The following is a 23235-nucleotide window of genomic DNA, read 5'->3' as shown; positions in this document are numbered from 1 at the left end:
CTGCCCATCCCATGTCTCCTCTCCCGGACCCTGCAGGTGACGCTCTGGCGCGGAGGCTCCGGTGGCATGAATCGCCCGAAGCCGGCCACGGTTCGCCGGCCCAGCGCGGTGCCCAAGCCCTCGGGTGAGTCCCAGCCGCTGGCAGCGGAGGGCTGCGGGAGGGGACGGGCAGCCGGGGAAGAGCCTGAGGCTCCCGGCGTAGTGGAGCCTGCGTTGAGTGGGGCCACTGGCCATTAGCTTGGGAGGGAGAAGAGGAGGCTCTTATGGTGCCCCGAGCCTGGCCAACTGGCTGGTGCTCAGTGGGGTTGTTGATGCCCATCCCCCAGGCCACCCAGTCGGGCTGGCAGCTGCTTGTGAGCCCTGCCCCCTGGTGCCAGCCTCCAAGCGAAATCTGCCTTGGCTTTGTCTCTGCATTGCTTTGTCCTAAGGCCTGGGGTGCCCAGGGCACTGGGTAGGTTTGTGGCTCAAGGGAGGTAATGGAGACTTCTGACTTTGTGGTCTCATCTCTGTTTTCCTTTTGTAGCTCATCCTCCGCCAGGAGATTTTATCGCCTTGGGGTCGAAAGGCCAAGCCAATGACTCTAAAGCTGCTGTCACACTGCTCAAGCCAGCGCCAGCTGGATTGCCCTCTGAGCGTAAACGGGAGGGGTCCGCTGCTTTATCTAGTGCATCCAGCCTGACAGGATTGACCAAACGCCCCAAACTCTGCTCCACGCCTCCCCTGAGTGCCCTGGGACGTCTGGCAGAGGCGGCAGTGGCTGAGAAAAGGGCCATTTCACCCTCCATAAAGGAACCGTCTGTGATTCCAATTGAAGGTAAAGCAACATTCTGGTTTCTGCTCGGAGTTGTGTAGGGTGACCAGATGTCCTGATTTTATAGGGACAGTCCCAATTTTGGGGGCTTTTTCTTATATAGGCACCTATTACCCCCCTGGTCCCGATTTTTTACACTTGCTGTCTGGTTACCCTGGAGTTGTGTGATGGGGGGTATATTAGCATCCATCTCTTCTACGCAGCATTTGCGCTGAGGAACCTTTTCGCTGGGGTCTGTATGCTGGTGCTTGTGGAATTCCTCCCCAGTGATGCCACTGTTGGCATAAGGCTCATGGGGAGTGTAGCACTAGCATCCTCCTGTGTTCAGTGCAAAGCAGGTTTCTCACCCTGACATTGTAGTGCCGGGTGGGATTCCCTCTCCTGAACACTCTCTCATCCTTCCCCCATCTGGGCATTGTGTTTTGCTTTTGGCCCTGCTTCTTTTCCCTCTCTGCTGCTCCATCTAGTTTTTCACTTCAGGTGAATGTCCAATACTAGCACTTGAAAGGTCTCTTCCTTGGGAAGTCATTGTCCCCATGTTATAGCTCTTTACCTCTTTTTGTGAAACTAACGTGCGGGGGAGGGGGCAACTGTGCATTTTAATGAAAGCCCGGGGGGCCTGCATGTTGTTTTGTAGAATGTCTTTCCGCTCCCTGGTGTTCGATACAATAATGGGGTTAAATTCTAGCAGAAAGAAAGAGAGACAAAGTGAGAGAGATCAAGGAATACAAGCAAAAGGGGACAGGAGTCTTCAGCGGAGCTTTCATGGGTGGGGAAAAGACTCTGTTCAGTCTCCCAGGGCCCGTCTTTGCTGCATGGGGATCAGTATTGACAGCTGTTTGTCTGTGATTGCAGTTGTCCCCACGGTGCTGGTGGATGAGATTGAAGCAGCTGAGGCAGAGGGCAATGATGACCGCATTGAGGGGGTGCTGTGTGGAGCTGCCAAGCAACTGAAAATGAACAGAGCCAAGCCTGACCCCACGTTGTACTTGAGTCTGATGTATCTGGCAAAAATCAAACCCAATATATTTGCTACCGAGGGGGTTATTGAGGTGAGACTGTGTTTATTTTGATTAACAAGTGTGATGAGATGTCACTTCACTGTGCTGTCAACTTCTGAGCACCATGAGCTCCCGACACTGACATACTAGTGCTGGGATTGGCTCTGTGAGCCTCTGAGCACAGTGGCATTGCCCTGGTGCCAGGAATTGGGCTGAATGAATGTAACTCTGAACTGTATGGTGGGTTCCTCTGTGCCTTCCTTCTCTCAACTCTTTACTGTGACTGGGTTCTGGGGGGATGCCATCTGGAACTGAGGTACAGCTGAGCCCTCTGTCTCACCAATCTAGGTTCCCTCTTGCACTGTGACGTTGAGACAAACTGCAAAGCCCTCCAAGCCTGCACTCTCACCAACCTCCACAGGCAGGAACCACACCCAGCTGTGTTCATGAATGCTCTGGCTAGCCACTCATGAACCCACAATAGAGAGGCTACAGCCAAAATACTCCCAGCTCCCCAGCCTAAGACCCAGAGCTCTACCATTCTGCCCTGGTCAAAACCCAGCCAGTCTGAATTTATAACTCAGTCTGCCACTTCTGCAAAGGAAAGTGGACGTGCACCGACTCTTGTTCCTGAGCTGAGATTTATCCTGTTTGCACTTCAAGCAACACACAGTGTTTTGGGTAAAATATAAAACAGATTTAGTAACTAGAGAAGGATAGCTTTTCAGTCATTATGAATGATAGCAAACAGATCAAAGTAGATTACCAGAAGAAATAACACAAAACGCAAACTGAGTCTATAGTATTAGATAGGGTCTGAATCAGTAATCTCTCACCCTGACGGATGATACAAGCCGTCCACCAAGTTTCTATACACAAGTTAGAAATCCCTTTAGTTTGGGAGTAGCACTTCCCCCTGCAGTTCAGTCCTTTTCCTCCGGTACTTTCAGGTGTGGTGTTGTAGGGAGAGTGAGGTGCAGTCATGAGGTCATTTTCCCCTTTTATACCTTCTTCCGATTTGGTGGAAAGCTCTTTTGCTGTGACCTGGGTCAAACAGTTCCCATTGTGTAGTGCTATCGCTGAGAGGTTTCTGTTGTACACAGTTCCTGGGGTAATCCTTGTGCTTATGTGTATTTTATCAATAAGCCATTAACATTGTTTGGACTTTCTGTTGTTCTACCTGAAAGGCTGCTTGTGGGTGTTCTCTACCTCGCAACATGTTTCAGTAGAACATACAGAGCCAAACTTCATAACTTCACATACAGTGATAGCACATACAATCCAACGAGACGTTATCTAGCAGATCAAGACTTTTAGAATGATACCTAGCAAGGCATACTTTGTACTAAACGTAGCCTAATTGTAGGTCAGTGGTGAATAAGGGGGTGCCAGGGTGTCACACCTCCCCCTTAGTTTACTGCAGGAGTGTTAGTCACCTACGGTTCTCTTTAGGTTTTGACTGTACAACTCCCAAGTGTTACTGAACATTGTAGTGTCACCCACAGGTGTTCCCTTGTGTTAATCTTTTGAAGGATTGATTCTTGTCTGACATCTTCCAGGCACTGTGCAGCCTCCTCCGGAGGGATGCCTCCATCAACTTCAAAGCCAAAGGGAACAGCCTGGTGTCCGTCTTGGCCTGTAACCTTCTTATGGCGGCTTACGAGGAGGATGAGAACTGGCCAGAGATCTTTGTCAAGGTACATGGTAGCTATGGGGAGAGCAGTCCCACTGGGTGATGCCATGGTGGGCGGGGCAAGAGGAGCTGGCCAACGTCATTGTGCTTGTCACCATGTATGGGAGGGCAGGGTGATGTTGGAGAGGAGCAGAGGCCTTGTTGTTGCTACCCTGTGATGCTGTAGAGGGGAGAGTGGGGCATTGCTGTGGGGAGATTGGAAAAAAGGAGGTCGCTTTCTGAGGTGGGGGCAGATATGCAACAGGACCAGTGGCTGTGTTGGAAGATTGTGGGAGATGAAGTCCCTGTTTCTCAAACAAAGGTCTGCAGCTCGGTTTTCATTCAACACTGAAATGCTGCTGCCTCCCCTGCCTCTCTCTAGCTTTCCTATTCTCCCTTCTGAGATACGCTGCCACCCCTGATTGTGCATCCTTGTGCAGTGGTGTTCCTGGATGTGGGGCTTGATCTCTGGGTCTAAAAGCATGAGCTTCTGCAGCTAAAGCTACAGAGCTGTTAGTTCATCAGCAGTAGCTGACTTAAATATTTTGAAGTGATCTAGCTATGAAAGTGGGGAGACTCACAGCTTTGGAGAAGAAAAATTTCCCAGTGGTTAGGATACTAGCCTGGGGTTCGAATACCTGGATTCAGTTCCCTGTCCCCTCACAAGTTCCCTGTGTGACCTTGGCCGAGTCTCTCTGGGCCTCAGTTCCCCATCATGCAACAGGATAATAGCTCTGCCCTACTTTACAGGGCGGTGGGGAGGATAAATACGTGGAAGGTTGTGAGGGTCGCACCTATCTCGGTGACTGGGCCACGGAAGGACTGAAGATGGATAGATGTTAGCATTGCTCCCATTTATACTCTGCTTCTTGCCCTCCGGCAGGTTTACATTGAGGACTCGCTTGGAGAGCGCATCTGGGTGGACAGCCCTCACTGCAAGACATTTGTGGATAACATCCAGACAGCCTTCAGTACAAAGATGCCCCCGAAGAGCATGCTGTTACATGGGGAAGTTGGCCGCAGTGGAGGTGATCTTAGTGCAGGTAAGGAGGTGCCTGGGCAATGGAGCCGAGGTGGTTGAGAAAATCGGAGCCTAGAGATATTTTTAGCTTGATAGTCTAGTAACAGCTCATCAGAGGGGATCCCAGTTAGGGCAGCACGCTCCTATTTGGTGTGATGGGGCACTTGTCATTGCTCTCTAGTGCCCACTCCTCCCCTTGAGAGATGCAAGGACCACCGGGGAAGAAGGTCACTTTTGGGGAGGAATGGATGGGATTTGAGTGCTCCTCTAAGTACTGCAATGCCCTGAAAGATCCACCTAGAAGATTGTGGGGGAAGCAGTGACAAGGTGTGGCTGAACACCAGTGCAAGGGCACTGGTAAGAGGACTTCTGGGGAGGAAGCTGTTGCGGGGAGCTACGTGAAGCAGAATCCCTCAGTGCTAGTGAAAGGTCTCTTGGAAGGGGTGTTGCTGAAGAGTTGTTACATCCATTCATGATTGTGTGTTGGTCTGTCTGTCTGTAGGGAGCAGCCCCCACCCCGCCATGGCAGAGGAGGAAGACAGCCAGAGTGAGCTGCTGATTGCAGAGGAGAAGATGAGTCCAGAGCAGGAGGGACAGCTTATGCCCAGGTACAGTGCCCCTTCCCTCCCCAATCACAGAGCCTTTTGGCATTGCAGCTGTCTGTGCAGACTCCTAATCCAGAAACCACTCTCGCAAAGCTTATAGCGTCCCCCAACCAGCTCTCCTATGGCACACCCTAGAGAGAGAGTCTCCCCCAGATACAGCCCAGTGACACTGGAATGGTTTGTGCCAACTCCTGGAGATCAGAGTGTTTTGTTGTCCATGTGAGTGGCCTGTGCTCTCCAGGGCTTGGTTATGTGTGGGAGGTTTTACAGCAGATAGTAGGTAAAGGAAGAGTTTGGACATGAGCAAACCTGGGATTATTGTGCCCAGATATGAAGACCTCGCAGAGAGTGTGGAAGAGTATGTCTTGGACATGCTACGGGACCAGCTCAACCGGCGCCAGCCAATGGATAACGTCTCCAGGAACCTCCTTCGACTGCTGACGGCTACTTGTGGCTATAAAGAGGTCCGGCTGATGGCTGTTCAGAGGCTTGAGATGTGGTTGCAGAACCCAAAGGTAAGAACGTTGGAGGCATTTTCTCCTGACCATCGAGGCTGTAATTACACTTTAACTAGTCTGGAGGCCAGGCCAGTAGGGCCAGGAATTTCTGATTTTGTCTGTGATAGCAGTTGGTTGTTGACTCTTTCTGGTCTTGTTGTGTAGCTGACCAGACCAGCCCAGGACTTGCTAATGTCAGTCTGTATGAACTGCAACACACATGGCTCTGAGGACATGGAGGTCATTTCCAACCTGATCAAAATCCGTCTCAAACCCAAAGTCCTTCTCAACCACTACATGCTGTGTGTCAGGTAAGCAAGTTAATGGGAGCGTGTGACAGTCTGAATGCAGTACAGTCTTTGCAAAGAGGCCCAGCTTCTGTTTAAAGAACTGGAAGGGAGGGCTGGTTCAAGGCAGTCTCTTAGAATCCCCTCTTGAGGGCATGTGGAGTTCTGAGTGTCACCAAGTGATTGATTGGCAGACAGTCCTTTCTCTCTGCTGGAGGACGTGGTACCTTCCCTTCTTGTCACACTGTCTTTCTTACGTGAGCTGAGAGACTAGAACTGTATGCCCAATAGTAAGAAATCCCTGGTCCACGGGATGCTCTGCTAACTCTGGATTCCCCTTGCAGGGAGCTGCTGAATGCTCACAGGGACAACCTGGGCACCACGGTCAAGTTTGTGATTTTCAATGAACTTTCAAATGCAAGAAACCCCAACAACATGCAGATTCTGTACACAGTGCTACAGCACAGCTCCGAGCTCGCACCCAAGGTAGGGACCGTAGCCTTGCAGGTGGTGTGTGTGTGTGTGATCAGAACATACCTGCGGGGGAGAGTGGCTGAACTCAATCTTTATTTTAATGGCGTCTCCCCAACTGCGTGGGTATTTCCTTTGGTTTGGAAATCTGTGTTCAAGTGTTTGTCTGAAACAAATGTGCACGGGCATTGTCAGACTCCTGAACCCTTTGGGTATGTGCCTTTGTAATCGGTGGTGCTGTCGTCTTCAGGGGAAACCCCCCCAACTGTGGCTGTCCCATTAGAGCTCCCCAGTGAATTTATTCAGGCCTTGGTGTGTCTAGTCTCTGTCCATGGATGTTGGTGCTGAATATTGGGTGCTAAAGGGCTTCTCTTTTGTGGCCTCAGTTCCTGGCGATGGTGTTCCAGGATCTGCTGACTAATAAGGATGATTACCTGCGGGCCTCACGGGCGCTGCTGCGAGAGATCATCAAGCAGACGAAACATGAGATCAACTTCCAGGCTTTCTGCTTGGGGCTCATGCAGGAGCGGAAGGAGGCCCAATATACAGACATGGAATTCAAGGTACCACCTCAGCTTGCCGTACCACCTCTGCTTCTCATCCCAGCACCCCAACTGGTGTCTTGAGGGACTCTGTGGCATTCTCCCTTCTCCGATGGTTTGACCCCTCCATGCAGTGCTCTCTTGCTCTCCCTTCTATTCTACGTGACTTACCTGCTCTCTTCTCTTGCTTATTTCCCCCATGACATTGCTCAGGGGGACATGCTTCGTCCCCTTTCCTTCTTGTCTGTATAGCTTGGCTATTGCTTCTTGCAGTTTAGTGGCCACGTTCCAGTCCCTCTTCCCTGTCCACACTGTTTAGACTTACGAGCCCTCCTTCCTGTCCCAATACCCCCTCACTGACACCCCTGCATTGCCTCTGCATCCTGCATGATTTTACAGCCATCTCTGGCAGCGGGTGCACCTTTGGATGATGGGCACTCCTCCTCCAGATGCAGCTGGGATATCAACTATAGTGATCTTTTTTTTTAGGAGCGGTTTGTCATCCACATAACTGACCTGCTGGCTGTCTCCATGATGCTCGGCATCACGGCTCAGGTGAAGGAGGCTGGGATTGCATGGGACAAAGGAGAGAAAAAGAGTAAGCCTCCTAACCTGGATTCATTTGAACGTCGGACATGTGGGGTAGCGAACATCCAGAAGTGCTGGCGGGGAGTAGTGAGGCTGTCGGAGAGGATCCCTAGAATCCTGGCTGGTGGAGTTGGAGTGTGATGGGCCACATCTTAATAAATCTACCAGCTGGATGCACAGTCAACACTGGGAATCACTCAGAGCAGAGGTGCTTGTAATAGCCATAGAAAACAGTGGCAGGAAGACCTGTACTAGGAGGGGGAAAGGGAGACTAAGTTGGGGTGGGGAGGACAGTTCAGAAACCTGGCTTTTGTATGATGGAGCAGCTGTGAAAATTATAAAATATCTGAGAGCCAACTATTTGGACTAACAGGAAAGCTGCTGCCTGTACGTGTCCTTGTCTCAGCCCTGCATTTCTGCTCAAATGTCCCAGGGTTTATTCTAGTTCCCAAGGGTGGTTCCAGAAAGCCCCCTCTGCTACCAAATGTGCAGTGGTGGGTGCTGATGGTTAGCTGGTCTAGTGTGCTGGGCCTCTCGCCAGGTTAGTCACTGCTGACTCCCTGGAGTCATCTGCTGGTGAGATGGCTGTTCATAACAGCCACCCCCCCAGCTTCCCAGGGGGCTGTGAAATACGTACCGAGTTCCTGACCTGAGTGTATGTCTGTTTCAGACTTGGAGGTGCTGCGTTCCTTCCAAAACCAGATTGCCGCCATCCAGCGCGACGCTGTCTGGTGGCTCCACACAGTAGTTCCATCTATCAGCAAACTGGCTCCAAAGGACTACGTGCACTGGTATGAGGTTCTGTTGAATGGAGCGGTTCCTAGCAAACCTGCTCTGGAAACACCCCCACACCCCCAAGCTGCATCACTGACTCTACTAAACATGCTACATAGAGATAGTGCGTGTGCTCCTGAGAGCAACTGGAGTGTCTCCTCCCACCCCAACAGCCAAGCAGCAGGAACGCTCTGCCCTGGCGGTAGGGAGATGGATTTGCTTTCCCTTCGGGATTTCACATGCACTTCTGTACAAACTTTAATGCCAAAGGCTTTAGATAGTATTGCCACAGTATTCACATTCCAATTATGCTGTCAAGGAAACAGCCCCTTTGGCCCTGTGTTTTGATCTGATCTGATAATGGAGAGAAAGGTCCCTAGACAGGAAGTTCTTGAACAGAGTGGAAACCAGATAGAGCTCTGTCTCCGAGACTTTCTGCCCTTGTACTACAGGGGATTAGATGGTTTGAGGCTTTGGTAATGGGACCAAAAGATCAGTCAGCTCAGCCGAGGTCGGTAATAACTGAAATCTGTTCCCACCTGATGGCTATCGGGGTCTCCTTGGAAGTACTGAAGACAGCGTGCATATTGCACCACCCATCGCCATTGCAATTGGTACTAACTGTTCCCCTGGTTAGTCTTGGCAGAACTTTCCTCTTGCCTGGGGAGGGAGTCCTTCCGGGTCAGGGTTGGGGCACGTTAGCAGTGTGGGGAGGCTCACCTGGCTGTTGCCTGTATCGTATATTCTTCTGTGGATTGTATTGTGCTCCAGCCCCCAGGGCTCTCAGTTCACACACCGGGGAAAGGTGCACTGGGTTTTGAGAGTTTAGTATTGTTTCTCTCTGCAGTCTCCACAAGGTGCTGTTCACGGAGCAGCCAGAGACCTACTACAAATGGGACAACTGGCCCCCTGAGAGCGACCGCAAGTAAGTGCATGCACCTCGCTTGCAATTGGGTTTCCATGGGCAGAGCTGTGGCAGCAAGGAGAGGAGAAATCAGACATTTCTGGTGCTTAACTAAGCTCCCCATAACTCTGTCTTGGAGACATCTGCTCTGCTGAGGTTTTCATTGTCCCTGTCGGTTCTCACAGAAGATGGGGTTTCTCCAGTCTTCACCTGCCCCTCTTCCTCCTCCCCCCATCCCCACACTGGTTGGTGCTTTGGCTGCAGGGAGAATGGCCCTGCATTGTGTGTGGTGCGCTGCGGAGCGGAAGCCTGCTTGTCTGAGTCTGTAAAATTCAATTGCAGGGAGCAAACTAAACCATGTTCTGGAAGGGGGCTTGTTCTCGTATGTGACTAAGCTGGGGGATGCGAGCATTTTCCTTGGCATTAACATGGGCTATCGTGGCTCTCCTCTGCTCTCACTGGTTCCATGTCCAAGCAATACGAGCCCAGCCCCAGGCTGCAATCAGGAAAGGTTACCCTTTCTTTGGGCAGTGGGTCACTGCCTTCTTTCTATTTCTCATTCCCAGCTTCTTCCTGCGCCTCTGCTCTGAGGTGCCTATCCTTGAAGACACGCTCATGCGGATCCTTGTCATTGGTTTGTCACGGTCACCTCTCGGCCCTGCCGATGCCATGGAGCTTGCTGACCACTTGGTGAAGCGGGCGGCGGCTGTGCAAGCAGACGGTAGGAATGCTGCGCAGGGCTGTGTGAAAATGATTTGGTGACATAGCAATTCCTGCCCTGTTGAGAGCGGGTAGCCTGTCACACTCCTGTCCCTCCTCCACGTGGCTCTGAGAGAGTCTCCAGTGCACGTGTACCACTGCTCAGAATGGTTGGAGCAGATAGTAATCCATCTGCATTAGACTGGGGAAGAGCATTTTGATCTAGTTGTTGAAGCACACGACTAGGAGCCAGGAACTTTCTGCCACTGGCTCTCTCTCTGTCTTTGGGCAAGTCACTCATCTCCCTGCCACCGCGAAATTGAGCTAAACACACCTCCACAGTGGGTTATTATTTGCTAATTACTGGCTGTATAAGGGCTAAATAGTGTGATCGTTATTACCCAGAGAAAACTAACGTTTTTACAGTCTAACACTTATGTAGAGCATAAAAGTCAATTAAAAATATTCTAAACCCTAAAAAAAAAAAGAGTTAAGGTGATTGACTAAAGTATTCTTTTGGACTTGCAGCTTATATTCAGTATTGACTTGTGACAGATCACCTTCACAAATCACCTGGCCAAGCAGGTGTAGTTATGAACTCTGTCAGTGTGGCTATCACTCAGACTAATATAACCATGTGATTTGAGCTGTATGTGTTGATTGCAAGTGTGTCTGGGGCAGAGTTGAGGGTGGTGTCATAGCATGTCTCTAAAGCACATAGCATACTCTGGGCATTGAGCAGTAAACATACAAGTCTAAAAAGTGAAAAAACTAGACTCTGTTGTTAGACACACCAATGAAAATGTGGTCAGTCACAAGGTATTAATGCTCTAAATGCTGCATCATTTCAAATGTTGAAACAGTTGTTTGTAAGTTAGAGGGGCCCAGAACGGTCAGACAGCAGACCTGGATTGAAAAAGGGCATTTTTCACTTCTCTGAACTCCTAAACGGATTTACTGTTAATTTTCTTCTAAATCTGTTCCCTAGAAGTAAATAGTGCAGTGCTTGTTAGGTTTGAAAAATGTTTTTCCTAATCAAAGAACTTAAAACTCATCTTTAGCTGAAAAACTCAATATATATTTAATTATAGAGCTGTTCCTGATCCTGATTTCTTCATAAACATTGATTGTTCCCAAAGCCTGTGATAGTAGAATAATTTGAGGTTAGCCTTTCAGTACAGCTTATTAACATGTTTCCTTAAGCACTATCAGCCAAGTACCCACGTCTATAACCTGTTTGTTCTCTTCCCACTTTAGATGTAGAGGTCCTGAGGGTGGAGAGAATCCAACTGATTGATGCAGTCTTAAATCTGTGTACTTATCATCATCCGGAGAACATCCAGCTTCCCCCAGGGTAAGGCTTGTAGATGCACAACTCTTAGTTGCAACGTTCTAGTCCCTGCTCACCTTGTTTCCGAGAGTACTGGAACCCTTCCCTAGAATAAGCTGGTAATAATGTCTTGATCTGGTGGGAATTTCTGGGGAGCAGAAGGTGGGATCTGTACATTTGAGCTGATTCCCAGTGACTGGGCTTGGTAGGGACTTCCCTCTGGAGAAGCTCTGACATTTGTCTGTGTGGGTATTTGCAGCTGATCCTTCCAGGTCCCTGTGCACACTCACTTGAGAAGGGAACTCACTTGAAATGTCTGCAGGACTCTGACAATGCTGAATGCAAACAGTGAAAAACTAAGCAGAGAAGCAATGTGTCTAGTGCAGCGGTTCTCAACCCGCGGGCCGCATGTGGCCCAATTAGCACATAACTGTGGCCCAGCTCAGCTGTGTGCTAAAGGCCTGCCCTCATGCAGGGATCCGCCAGGTTCCTGGTTGCCCCGCCTCCCAGCAGGGTCGGTGTCAGGGCAGCCGGCCCACCACACTGGTTCTGGGGTCAGGGCTGCTGGCTGGCCCCATGGGGTCTGGGTCATGTAGCTGGCTGGCCAGCACCCCGGGGTCCAGGGTCAGGATCCGGGCTGCCGCTGCCCTGCCACCTGGCCCCTGCAGCCCAGGTAACACTTGAGCCACATATGCGGCCCACAATGTGTAATAAGTTGAGAACCACTGGTCTAGTGGTTAGAACAGGCAACTCTGAATACAAATAACTTGGTTCTGCCAATGGCTTTTTCAGGTATCAGCCTCCAAATCTAGCCATCTCTACCCTCTACTGGAAGGCTTGGCCTCTCCTCCTGGTAGTGGCCGCATTCAACCCTGAAAACATTGGTGAGTTATGAGCACTTCTCAGAGCACCAGCGCAGCTGAAGTGTGTCACAGGAGGGGGCTCTGCTGACTCCTGCTGTCTCAGCTGAAGATACACATGAGGATGGCTAGATTTTGTTGTTGCATGACTCCACGCTGATGCATATGCTTTGCGTAAGCAGAGCTTTGCAGGTTGTGGGCATGTCTAGAAGGAATTTGGATTAGGTGGTAAGTGGAGCATAGTGTGAGCAGGGGGATTAGTTGTGAGTGCCCCTGTTCTGTTTGTGTGTGTGAGGGAACGAGTCTGAGGGGGATGGGGAGGGAGTGTGGTATGCTCCGTGCACACACATCTCAGCAAATATTCTGACTGGGTGTCTAATCCCCTGACCGCCCTTTTCTCCTGGGTTGCAGGGTTGGCTGCCTGGGAGGAGTATCCCACGCTAAAGATGCTCATGGAAATGGTCATGACTAAGTGAGTGTTGTTCAGCTCTTTCCGTTTCATCCCACTCCTGAAGAGAACGAATTTCTGAACCAAGTTTGCACCTGATGGCTTCTTCCTTTCTCTGTCTGAGGGATGGGGGGGGATGAGGTTTGGCACAGAGCTTACAGAAGTGAAACCAGCTGGACAGCAGCTGTGGCTGAGCCTAGAAAGAGCGAGGGCACCTCCCTCAGCTGTCACTGATGGGCAGTGAAGCCAGGCTCTGAGAGATCAAGGGATGCATGGGACATGGCTTGTTGGAAAGGGCTTGGCTTTTCATCCACATTCAAAAGGTCCATTAGTATTTTCATGTTGTCTGGTTGAACCAAGAACACTGTGGCATTTTGACTCTTTGCTCAGTGCAGAATTTATAGCACAGAGGGTCAAATCATTTTTGTGCCTCTTCTTCACAGTAATTACTCCTATCCCCCCTGCACTCTGACGGATGAGGAGACCCGCACAGAGATGATTAATCGTGAGCTCCAAATATCCCAGCGGGAAAAGCAGGAGATTCTTGCATTTGAGGGTCATCTGGCTGCTGCATCTACAAAGCAGACTATTACAGAGAGCAGCAGCCTCTTGCTGTCCCAGCTCACCAGTCTGGACCCCCAGTGAGTAGTCTTCTCCACTCTGGTACAGTCAGGGAGTTCCCACCCTTGTAGTGGCATCCTCAGACAGGAAGAAACCAAGTGGTGACTGGCCGAGGTGAGAGAGGCTTTGGTGCCTGTGTAGCGCAAATGAGATGTGCCCTCTCCATTTGGACGGCTTCCTACCCCTTCTGTCACACGTGTGGGTTTTATGCACTGATGAGTCAGTGCATGTCTGTATCTTTGTGAGAGTGGGATTAGCTGTGTGTAAGGCTCCTTGTTTCTCTGGCAGGGGCCCCCCACGCAGACCTCCACCACATGTCCTGGAGCAGGTGAAAAGCCTAAATCAGTCTCTCCGCTTAGGACACCTCCTGTGCCGCAGCCGCCACCCAGACTTTCTACTCAACATCATTCAGAGGCAGGTGGGTTTCCTGAGGATGTGAGAGACTGGAATTGGCCTCTCTTTAGCTTGGAGGAAGTATAGGAGCTGCTGCAGGGAGGTATCCCAGTAATGCAGGGGCCTGAAGCCTGGGTTTATGGGACCTGTGGGGGCAGAAAGCAGGAGATGAATCAGATGCAAGGAAAAGTGGCTTATTTCTCTCCCCCAGATGGGGGGGGAGGAGGGGAGAATTGCCTTCTGCTGCTTGAGAACTAATGGGAGACCCTTCTCCAGTCAGTGCAATGGTAAACGTGCAGGAGATCCTGGGTTTTCCAGCCCTTCATTGTATCTGTCCTGTTCCCTAGGCCTCGTCCCAATCAATGCCATGGCTAGCAGACCTGGTTCAGTCCAGTGAGGGCTCCTTGGATGTTCTTCCGGTGCAATGTCTTTGTGAGTTCCTGCTGCATGATGCTGCTGATGAATCTGCCTCAGGCGAGGAAGAGGAGGAGGGAGAAAGTAAAGAGCAGCGTGCCAAGAAACGCCAGGTAAGTGGCCTCCTGGGTTGGTTGCTTCAGGTATTTGAGTGGCCTGGTTCTGAGTTGATCCCATTGGACGGATACCTTCTCTTTCCAGAGACAGCAGAAGCAGAGGCAGCTGCTTGGGCGCCTGCAGGACCTGCTCTTGGGCCCCAGAGCTGATGAGCAGACCACATGTGAGGTGCTGGACTACTTCCTGCGGCGCCTCAGTTCCTCTCAGGTGGCCTCCCGAGTGCTGGCCATGAAGGTAAGAAGAACAGACAGTAACTGGTTTGGGTTTTCCAGGAATGATGGGCAGAGTCTCTCACTTAATGGCTTCAGAAAGCACTTGGGCCTGGAGGGGCTTTTGAATGGGTCGGCTATTCCTCATTTTCTGCATGCTGCCCTTTAGCTAAAGGCAAGAACCTTGCTCCGTCCTCGTTTGTCCATTTGAACTCTTCCCTCCTGTTTCCTAGACCTCACAAATGACACTGGCGCTTTGCTCTCACCTTTGCTCAGGCAGGGCTGCAGAGTCCTGTCCTTCCAAGCGAGCAGATTGTCCAGGTGCAATACAGTAAAATGTGTATTGGAGGCCACCCTTGCTGGGTAGCCTACCTCAAGGTCTCCCTAAATGTACCAAGTTGATTGTTGCTCTTTGCTGTTAAAACACCACCTCTGTTCGGAAGCTGGTTTTTCTTTTGATGTCCTTTTGAGTATGTTCACTTAAGCTGGGATTAAGGTGCAGCTCCTAAGTGTGCAGAATCTAGACTGCAGATCCTGAGGTTCTTGGGGAAATCATCCTCTGTTGTTGTCCTTGGGGTACTCCCAATAGAGTGTAAATGGGGAAACTGCTACTGACTGCAGACTTCTCTGAACATACATGGTACCACGAGGACAATAGAGAGGTGCTCTCCTCACCTGTGTTCCATGTTGAGTGTTATCACGCTGTACAGTAGTCTGAAACCTCCCCCGGGGTAACTGTTAAGTAGAGAGTTCTTTTGGTTGCTGCTAAAACACAAATGGCCAGTCCCAGTGACCTGGAGTCCATGTTTCTTTCTGTGATACATACACATCACCTTCAGGTTGTCAGTGGATGGAATTTGAAGCTCTGTTTCCATTTTGGGGTTCTTGGTTTATGGTTCAGTATGAAAATGCTGACCCAGCTGTTGCTTTATATATATGGGCTTTGTCCATTGTACATCTCCCTGCAGGGTCTGTCCTTGGTGCTGTCGGAAGGGGGCTTGCGTGATAGAGAGGAAAAAGAGCATCCTATGGAGGAAGATTCTGGTGACTCTGAACTCCTGCAGGGATACCAGTGGCTGCTAAGAGACCTGCCGAGGCTGCCGTTGTTTGACAGTGTTAGGGCAACTACATCTATTGCCTTGCAACAGGTAAAGTTGACTAGGAGCAACTGGAGGTATTGGGGAGGTGGGGCAGGGATAAGAATGGCCTGCTCTGAAGGCAGAGTGTTCTCTGCCCTATTGATGCTAAACTGAACCAAATGGATGTGTGTATATATTGGAATAAGGGATGTTCCCTAACTTGTTACTGCTTGTTGCTATTGTCTAATGATCACTAACTGGAAAACCTCTTGTTCCAGGCCATCCACATGGAGACCGATCCTCAGACCATCAGTGCTTATTTGGTGTACCTATCCCAGCACGCCCCCATAGAGGATCAGGGGCAGCACAATGATCTCTCTCTGGTAAGAGAAGGGATTGAGGGGTCACATGGAAACGCTGTAGCTCACACCTCTCTGCGCTGTAACGACCACAGGCTCATAACTTAGAGATCTATTATAACTGAGCTAGAGACTTCCTGTACAAACTAGCTACCTGTTAATGAGTTTACAAGCCACACGCGGGGGTGTCTTGTTTCTTTCATGTGTCTCACATTGGAAGTCAGACTGCACATGACTTTCTGATTTGGGAGGTGAGTAGCCATCCGCAATAGGATGGTGAATTTGAGAATATAGGTTGGTTTAAAAAAATAATAATAATAATCCCCACCCTAATAGAGCACGCAGTCTCTGGACCCAGTTGGAGAGTGTTTGCCATTAATACCTAGGTATATGATAAATGTTGGGAAATTGGGAGTGAGGCATAACATGACAAGTCGGGCACATTTTGTAGTAATCAAAGAGGAGTTCTGAATTTTTTAATATCCTTTGGCCCATCTTGGTACTTGGCATCTTCCTTTGTTCACAGATTTTAAAGGGTGCCTTGCCAGCACTTTCTTGCGTTTCGTGGGGGGTTCTGTTCTGCCTTGGTGATTTCCCCGTGGTGGGGGGTGGGTCTCCTGGAGAATCTATTGAATCGTTCTTTGCCTCCTGGGAGTCATGTGGTCTGGTCTCCAGGCTCTGTGTGCCCGTGTGCTCAGGTGTCTTAAGTTACGATTGTTGTTATATTTTAACAAAAATCATGGGATCGCTGAGTCCTCTAACAACCATGACAAATCTTCCGCCTGACTAAACCTGGTAACACCCCTGTGCTATAGGTGTATGGAAGTTGGGATATGCCATAGCAGAGGGGGCATTGTCGGTTATAAGGAAGGAAGATGATTTGTGCTACACCTGCTCCAGTGTTGCACACCTATTCCAAAGATTGCAGTTCCATCCATAACATCCCCGTGGCCCTTATGTGGCAAGATGGACCAGTGGATTGATCCAGGGCAGGACCAGGTGGGCAAATAGCTTTTCCAGCAATCAAAGCTGGAGAGGACTAGGGAGTGAGGCAGGAGTGCCAGGGTGAGCCCGTGTGAAGATTTTGACAGGTCTTTTCTCCCTGCAGGATGTGGCCAGGCTCATAGTGGAACGCTCCACCATCATGTCTCATCTCTTCTCGAAACTCTCGTACTGTGCTGAGTCAGAGGCAGTGCTGGTTGCTCTGCTCTCCATCTTCTCTTGCTACGTTAAGCGCATGCGCCAGAGCAAGGAAGGGGAGGAGGTGTACAGCTGGGTAAGCATCTCCCTCTATCTTCTTTGGGTCCTTCTCTTCCCTCCAGCTGTCTGCGTCTCTCTAGCTCTCCTAGCATTCATATTTCTGTGCTTTCTTTCATGGTTACTTATTTTGCGTTCCCCTCCTGTAGTCTGAGTCCCAGGATCAGGTGTTCCTTCGCTGGACTAGTGGGGAAACAGCCACCATGCACATTCTTGTGGTCCATGCGATGGTCATTCTGCTGACGCTGGGACCACCTCAAGGTTAGTAATGTGCGTTGAAACCGATTCACATGAATCACTGCTCTGAGTCATGGATGTTACTTCCTCCAGCCTTCACCATCCTGGAGAAGGAGGCAGTTGGGTCCTCACCCTGCACTGCTCAGGAAGCCAGGACACTTAAACTCGTAGACTTTAAAGTCAGAACCATCATGATCATCTAGTGTGACTTCCTGCACTTTGCAGGCCACAGAACCTCACTCACTCCTGAAATAGACCCCTCACCTCTGGCTGAGTTACTGAAATCCTCAAATCATGGTTTAAAGTCTTCAAGTTACAGAGAATCCACCATTTACTCTAGTTTAAACCTGCAAGTGACCTGTGCCCCATGCTTGAGGAATTACCTCCTTGTGAGCCATCTCTGATATTGATTGGTACCCCCTGCAGTGTCCTCAGCTATCTATATCAAAGCCAATAATAAAACCTACCTCTCTTCAAAATTCTGCATACTGCTTTTACATTTTTACTAGACGCTCCAAATACCTGGCTATGTGGCATATGTGTGGAAGTAACTTGCATCCCACCCTGGTTATTGCTTCTTGGTCATGTCTAGCTCAGTGCTTGCTGTGAAACCAAGGAGCATGGACTAAGAAGTGTGACGTAGAGTTTAACATAAGAATATAAGAACGGCCATACTGGGTCAGACCAAAGGTCTATCAAGCCCAGAATCCTGTCTCTGACAGTGGCCAATGGCAGGTGCCCCAAAGGGAATGAACAGACAGGTTATCATCAAGTGTTCCATGCCTTGTCACCCAATCCCAGCTTCTGGCAAACAGAGGCTAGGGACACCATTCCTGCCCATCCTGGCTAATAGCCATTGATGGACCTATCTTCCATGAATCTATCTAGCTCCCTTTTGAACCTGGTTATAGTATTGGCCTTCACAACACCGTCTGGCAAGGAGTTCCAGAGGTTGACAGTGCGTTGCATGAAAAAAACTTTCTTGTTTTTGTTTTAAACCTGCTACCTATTAATTTCATTTGGTGTCTGTATTCTTCTGCGTTGCTGTTTGTTATAACTGGAGTGCCCAGCAGTGTACAAGGTACCTCGCAAACAAGGCATGTATCTGCCCCAAAGAGCTTGCATTCTAAATACTAGACTAGACAACAATTCAGAGCAGCAACCAGAGGAGATTTACGGGGCAGGGAGTGCAGGGCTTACAAATTCACGTATTTCTGGACATGTTGCGAGCCTGTTAAGATTACAAAGAAACGTATGTGGTACTTTTTTCTCTATTTGATTTAAGCACCTTGTCTCTGCTCAGCAAGTAACACAAAATAGCCTAGGAGCTGTCGGGCACATTTCAAATCCGTTGTTCAGTTCAGCGGGTTATGTTTGAAGATTGTTTTTATTGGCACCATCCAATTTTAAAGATACTGATGGGAACTCTCTTCCCCAGTGTAGCGTGGGAGCCAGGCCATTTGGCATATGGCTCACATTCCTCTTACCAAATTTAAGCTTGTCTTTCGTTGCTGAAACAGAATGGTTGTTCGTGGCCTCTCAGCAAGGAAGTGATCTGGTTCATGCTGAGAAGGGTGGGGTATATCAGCATGTATAATATGCATGTGGAATAACTTTTGTAACTGTTCTTGTGTGCAGGGGAAGGTGACTTTTGCGCCTTGCTGGACATTTGGTTCCCAGAGAAGAAGCCCCTCCCCACTGCCTTTCTTGTTGACACGTCAGAGGAGGCCCTGCTGCTTCCTGACTGGCTGAAGCTGCGCATGATCCGCTCGGAGGTCCCTCGCCTAGTGGATGCAGGTGAGTGGGGCCCAAGGGACACATGCTGGGGGTTGGGTTGCCAAAGTCTATGAAAGATTTGGAAATGCTGCATTGAAACATTAGCCCATCTCCTTTTATCAGCAGTCTTCATCCCACAGGTGCTGGAGATACCTCTGGTGGGGTCCCAAGAGATGAGTGGAGGAATAGAGGGGAGTGTCTGTTGTTAGCAGATTTGAATTTCTTTCTTTTCAGCAGAGGCGCTCCAAGCACAGGCCTCTTGCCTTTCTTCATTAGGCTGTTTGCTAAAGGGCTTCCACTGCCCTCCAACAGAGACTTAGGGACTTTGGGCTAGTCCAAGCGGGGACGTGTGTGTAGACCAGTGGTTCTCAGCTCATGGGCCGTGTGCCGCCCAATCCTCACACAGTTGCGGCCCATGTGACATCCTCAGGGCTATACAGGTAGTATATATATTGTGTGGCTGCAGCCCACATAACACAGAGAGAACTGTGTATGTGGCCCACAATGGTAGATAGGTTGAGAACCACTGGTGAAAACTCTTCGCTTCCCCCTTATATGCTAGTCTGTGTTATCTACCTACAATCCCTTTGTCTTCCTGGGGGAGGGGTGCACTGGTACATGGAGATTAGTATAAAGCCTTTAAGGACTGGGGCCAACTGGCGTCAGGCTCCTGCAGTTCAATCCAAGTGGAAGGTGAATAAACAGCAGCATTCAATCAAGGGGGGAGTGGGGAGCCTTCTCTAGGCAGCTCTCCACTCCATCATCAAGCCCCCTGGCACAATGCAGGCTGTTCTTTCTGCTTACCTCTGAGCTCTGTCCATGCCTGTCTTGCACTGACTGTGACTTTGGCATTTGCACCAGGCCGGGGAACTGTTCGGCCTCTAAAGTCTTCTTAGGATTGTACTGCCAGCTTGACTATTGAGCCCTGCCACTTATTTTAAAGGGGGCAATGGATGTGGAATTAGAGGACCTTCCTTTTACTTAAACCAAATGCATTTCTATTCCTTTGACTGAATTAAGCTGCAGAAAACATACAACTGCCCACGAGGGCGAGTGCATAGCACATGATGATGCTTACAATGTCAGTAGCAGTGCCTGAATAATATAACGGATAGCTGCATCGTTTAGCATCAGGTGGCTCTTCATTGCTGTCTATGCTTTGCATTCAGAGGTTTTGTCCCTTCCTTACTAATTAAATGACAGCTCTCTCACCAGTGATTGAATTATTCAATAATTCCTGCCTGCGGCCATCAACAGAGAGGGTGGCAGTTATTTTTAATACAAATGATTTGGTTCCTGAGGTTTTGATCAAATTAAATGGAGGATCAAATTAACCCTGGGGTGAATTAACTGGAGAATGCAATAAGAAGGAAAATTTGTGCAGTCTGTATAGGGCAAAGAGAAACCCATAAGCAGCTGTCAGTGTTGGCTTGAGGTCCTGTGCAGCCCTGTTAGTAAAGGTGTCACTGATGGCGTGTCCAAAACCACATGGACCTGCTAACGAACATGTCGTCCTATGTGTGAGTGAGACAGAAACCTGAGGATTCTGACTGGCCATGTGTGTGTGTTTCAGCATTGCAGGATCTGGAACCGCAGCAACTGCTTCTCTTTGTTCAGTCCTTTGGGATCCCAGTCTCCAGCATGAGTAAACTCCTGCAGTACCTGGATCAGGCAGTGTCCCACGATCCACAGACACTGGAGCAGAACATCATGGACAAGAGTAAGATCTTAAGATTAGGCTGTCTAGGAATCTGTCTCTTTGTAGACCTGCTGTTTAAAACCTCCTTTGTTAGCTTGAATCATTTTGCAGCTTCCTTGTAGGATCCAAGATAGCTCAGCCTGACCTCTGTCAAGGCCGCCTTAGCAGCCATTGCTGTCCATGGGGACCTGTCTGAGTAGGCTTGGAATTTTTTTTTCAAGGGTGTAGCATTTTCTAGCTTGGCTCGTGAGAGATCGGGGATTGTTTGGGGGTGATTTCTGGTTGTCTCGGAAACAGGGTTTGTTCTTGCTGGGGTTGCTCTGCTTACTTGGAATGCAGAGGAGTGTGTAAATTCCCTGCAGAATGGGAGCTGTGCACATGGCAGCATCTTGTATCTAGCTTCATGTTTTGGCCTTTTTCAGATTACATGGCTCATCTCGTAGAGGTTCAGCATGAGAGAGGAGCTACGGGGGGGCAGACCTTCCACTCCCTGCTCACCACCTCCCTGCCAACACGCCGAGGTATTGCACAACATACACTAATCGCTCTCACAACAAAGAACTGACCAATCCTCCGCCTCAGCCTTTGTCTTTCCGAAGTGTGGGTCTCTTTGTTGTCCTTCAGGCTGCTCCCAGGCTGAAAGAGGAGATCAGTCCCCTTCCTACAAACTGCTCCACCAATGGACACCAGCCCCAGCTAGAACTTCCTTATCTCCGCTCCTGGGCTAGGAGAGGAATTCTGGTTTCTCTGGAGGATTTTATTACAACAAATTCTACCCTTGTTTTTTTCTCCATGTTGTTTATCTCCTCATGTTTGCTCTAAGGAGAAAAGGCTGCTGTTTACCTTTCTACTGGTTTGGGGTCTGTAAAATTGGGGCAAATCTCTTCATTTGGGCCCCAATTGGTGACGCTTGCCTAGAACAGTGTTCCTGTAATCTCTCTGCAGACAGTGCTGACACTCCAAAGCCCAAAACTAGTCCTGAGACTCCACAAGGACAGAGCAGGATCCGGGCCTTGACTCAGATCCGGGTCCTGGGTCCTGAGGATGACCTGGCGGGCATGTTTCTTCAGGTATTGCTACTGCATCTGTTACTTAGAGAATAGGTTTGTCTGCAACTGCTCCCTTCTGTATCCCTGAGCCCAACAGCTGCAGTGCCTTTTCCAGACCCAACACCTACATTCTAAGCCTGGTTTGATGAACCCTGACCACTTGCTTTCACAGTGCTTGGGGGGAGGGAGTATCAGTAGTCTTATTTGATCTGTGTAGACACTGCTTGGCCTGTTCCTCCCTAGGTCCCTAAAATATTTGGAAAGCAGGTACCGTTAGGTCCCCTCTAGTGTAAACAGTGAGAGCCAGGTGTGATTTCTCCATGTCAGGGAACAACCCTATGTAACCCGTCCCCATAGGCGGTGGCTGTTAATTGTGCAGATGGTCCTTTTGTGTTTGTTCTCATACAAGCCTGCCATCTTTCAATATTCTGTCAGCTGTTCCCACTGAACCCGGATCCCCGGTGGCAGAATTCGAACCCGCGCCCGATCTCCTTGGCCTTTCAGCAGGCACTGGGTCAGGAATTGGCTCGCATCCGCCAAGGGAACACACAGGTGACAGGGATTTCAGTGCGTCTTCTCCAGGCAGTGGCAGCCTTGATGAACTCTCCACATAGCGGAGCTCTGGTGATGGCCATGCACCGAAACCACTTTATCTCCTGCCCACTGATGCGTCAGCTGTGCCAGTACCAGGTGAGCCATGTGGGAGTGGGCACGTGTCTAGCATGGAGTTGGGGCAGAGGGGAAGGGAGCAGTTAAGCTCAGACCCTTTAGAAACCAGCAGCCTGTAGCACTGGCAGCCTTGCTCTTTGGGACTGGTAACTGCAGTACAGGAACGCCCTAGAGTAGCCTTCAGAGCAGGGAGAGATTTACCTTATGAGATACACTGTATTAGTGAGGGAAGGCATTGAACTAGATCTGCGTAGTTCTGCATCCTTGCAAGTGAGTCCTTCCAGATGTGCACTGGGGAGATGCAGGTCACAGTTGACATTCAGTGAGCTGGGGTTCCAAGTAGCCTGTCTGCTGTATGTGTCCATGCATGCTGCAGGTGTTATCTCCTTGTCATCTTCGTACATACACTCCCCACCACCAGGACTCCCAGCTACACCTGTAACTTTTGGTGTTCTCTTCCCAGCGCTGCGTACCCCAGGACACCACCTTCTCCTCACTCTTCTTTAAAGTCCTCATGCAGATGCTGCAGTGGCTGGAGAATCCTGCTGTGGAAGATGGACCTCTGCGTGCTCAGCTCAAGTCCTTTGCTGTGCAGTACTCTTCAAGGCATAGGATCAGTGATGGTAAGAGGCATTAAACAGAGTGGGCATCCCAGAGTGGACAAGTGGGACAGAGAACGGTCAAAATCAGAACCTGATCCTGAGTCCAATGTGGCTGTTTTTCCACCCCCTTTCTGATTGTCATTGTTTCAGCATGTGGTGAGCAATACAGAAATGCCCAAGATTGAAAAAGAAAGGGGGAGATTAGGTTGTGCTCGTGTCCACGTGTTGTTCGAGTGGCATTAAT

At 49.7% G+C, this 23235-nt stretch overlaps 1 protein-coding gene across 2 annotated transcripts in view; it reads left to right on the top strand.

Annotated features, from left to right (window-relative positions):
• The window catches only part of INTS1 (integrator complex subunit 1), a 35769-nt gene that overhangs the window by 970 nt on the left and 11564 nt on the right, over positions 1 to 23235 (top strand). Inside the window, exons 2-32 of one of the 2 annotated variants that reach the window (XM_039492252.1) lie at positions 37 to 124; positions 524 to 814; positions 1667 to 1863; positions 3372 to 3509; positions 4368 to 4527; positions 5008 to 5113; positions 5439 to 5625; positions 5773 to 5918; positions 6239 to 6380; positions 6752 to 6928; positions 7397 to 7505; positions 8166 to 8286; positions 9117 to 9194; positions 9740 to 9894; positions 11130 to 11226; positions 11995 to 12086; positions 12474 to 12534; positions 12954 to 13151; positions 13420 to 13549; positions 13872 to 14051; positions 14140 to 14289; positions 15233 to 15412; positions 15622 to 15726; positions 16811 to 16978; positions 17109 to 17220; positions 18835 to 18993; positions 20546 to 20692; positions 21094 to 21192; positions 21617 to 21741; positions 22156 to 22410; positions 22853 to 23012. In XM_039492252.1, the coding sequence (XP_039348186.1) occupies positions 67 to 124; positions 524 to 814; positions 1667 to 1863; positions 3372 to 3509; positions 4368 to 4527; positions 5008 to 5113; positions 5439 to 5625; positions 5773 to 5918; positions 6239 to 6380; positions 6752 to 6928; positions 7397 to 7505; positions 8166 to 8286; positions 9117 to 9194; positions 9740 to 9894; positions 11130 to 11226; positions 11995 to 12086; positions 12474 to 12534; positions 12954 to 13151; positions 13420 to 13549; positions 13872 to 14051; positions 14140 to 14289; positions 15233 to 15412; positions 15622 to 15726; positions 16811 to 16978; positions 17109 to 17220; positions 18835 to 18993; positions 20546 to 20692; positions 21094 to 21192; positions 21617 to 21741; positions 22156 to 22410; positions 22853 to 23012 (4483 nt within the window). In that variant the 5' untranslated portion in view covers positions 37 to 66. Of the gene's footprint in view, positions 1 to 36; positions 125 to 523; positions 815 to 1666; positions 1864 to 3371; positions 3510 to 4367; positions 4528 to 5007; positions 5114 to 5438; positions 5626 to 5772; positions 5919 to 6238; positions 6381 to 6751; positions 6929 to 7396; positions 7506 to 8165; positions 8287 to 9116; positions 9195 to 9739; positions 9895 to 11129; positions 11227 to 11994; positions 12087 to 12473; positions 12535 to 12953; positions 13152 to 13419; positions 13550 to 13871; positions 14052 to 14139; positions 14290 to 15232; positions 15413 to 15621; positions 15727 to 16810; positions 16979 to 17108; positions 17221 to 18834; positions 18994 to 20545; positions 20693 to 21093; positions 21193 to 21616; positions 21742 to 22155; positions 22411 to 22852; positions 23013 to 23235 lie in introns of those variants that run through there. The other variant, XM_039492253.1, reaches the window with a different exon arrangement.

This window comes from Mauremys reevesii, linkage group 10 (assembly GCF_016161935.1).
Source record: "Mauremys reevesii isolate NIE-2019 linkage group 10, ASM1616193v1, whole genome shotgun sequence".
In the NCBI taxonomy this organism is placed as follows: Eukaryota; Metazoa; Chordata; order Testudines; family Geoemydidae; genus Mauremys; species Mauremys reevesii.
This window is presented reverse-complemented; position numbering and strand designations above follow the sequence as displayed.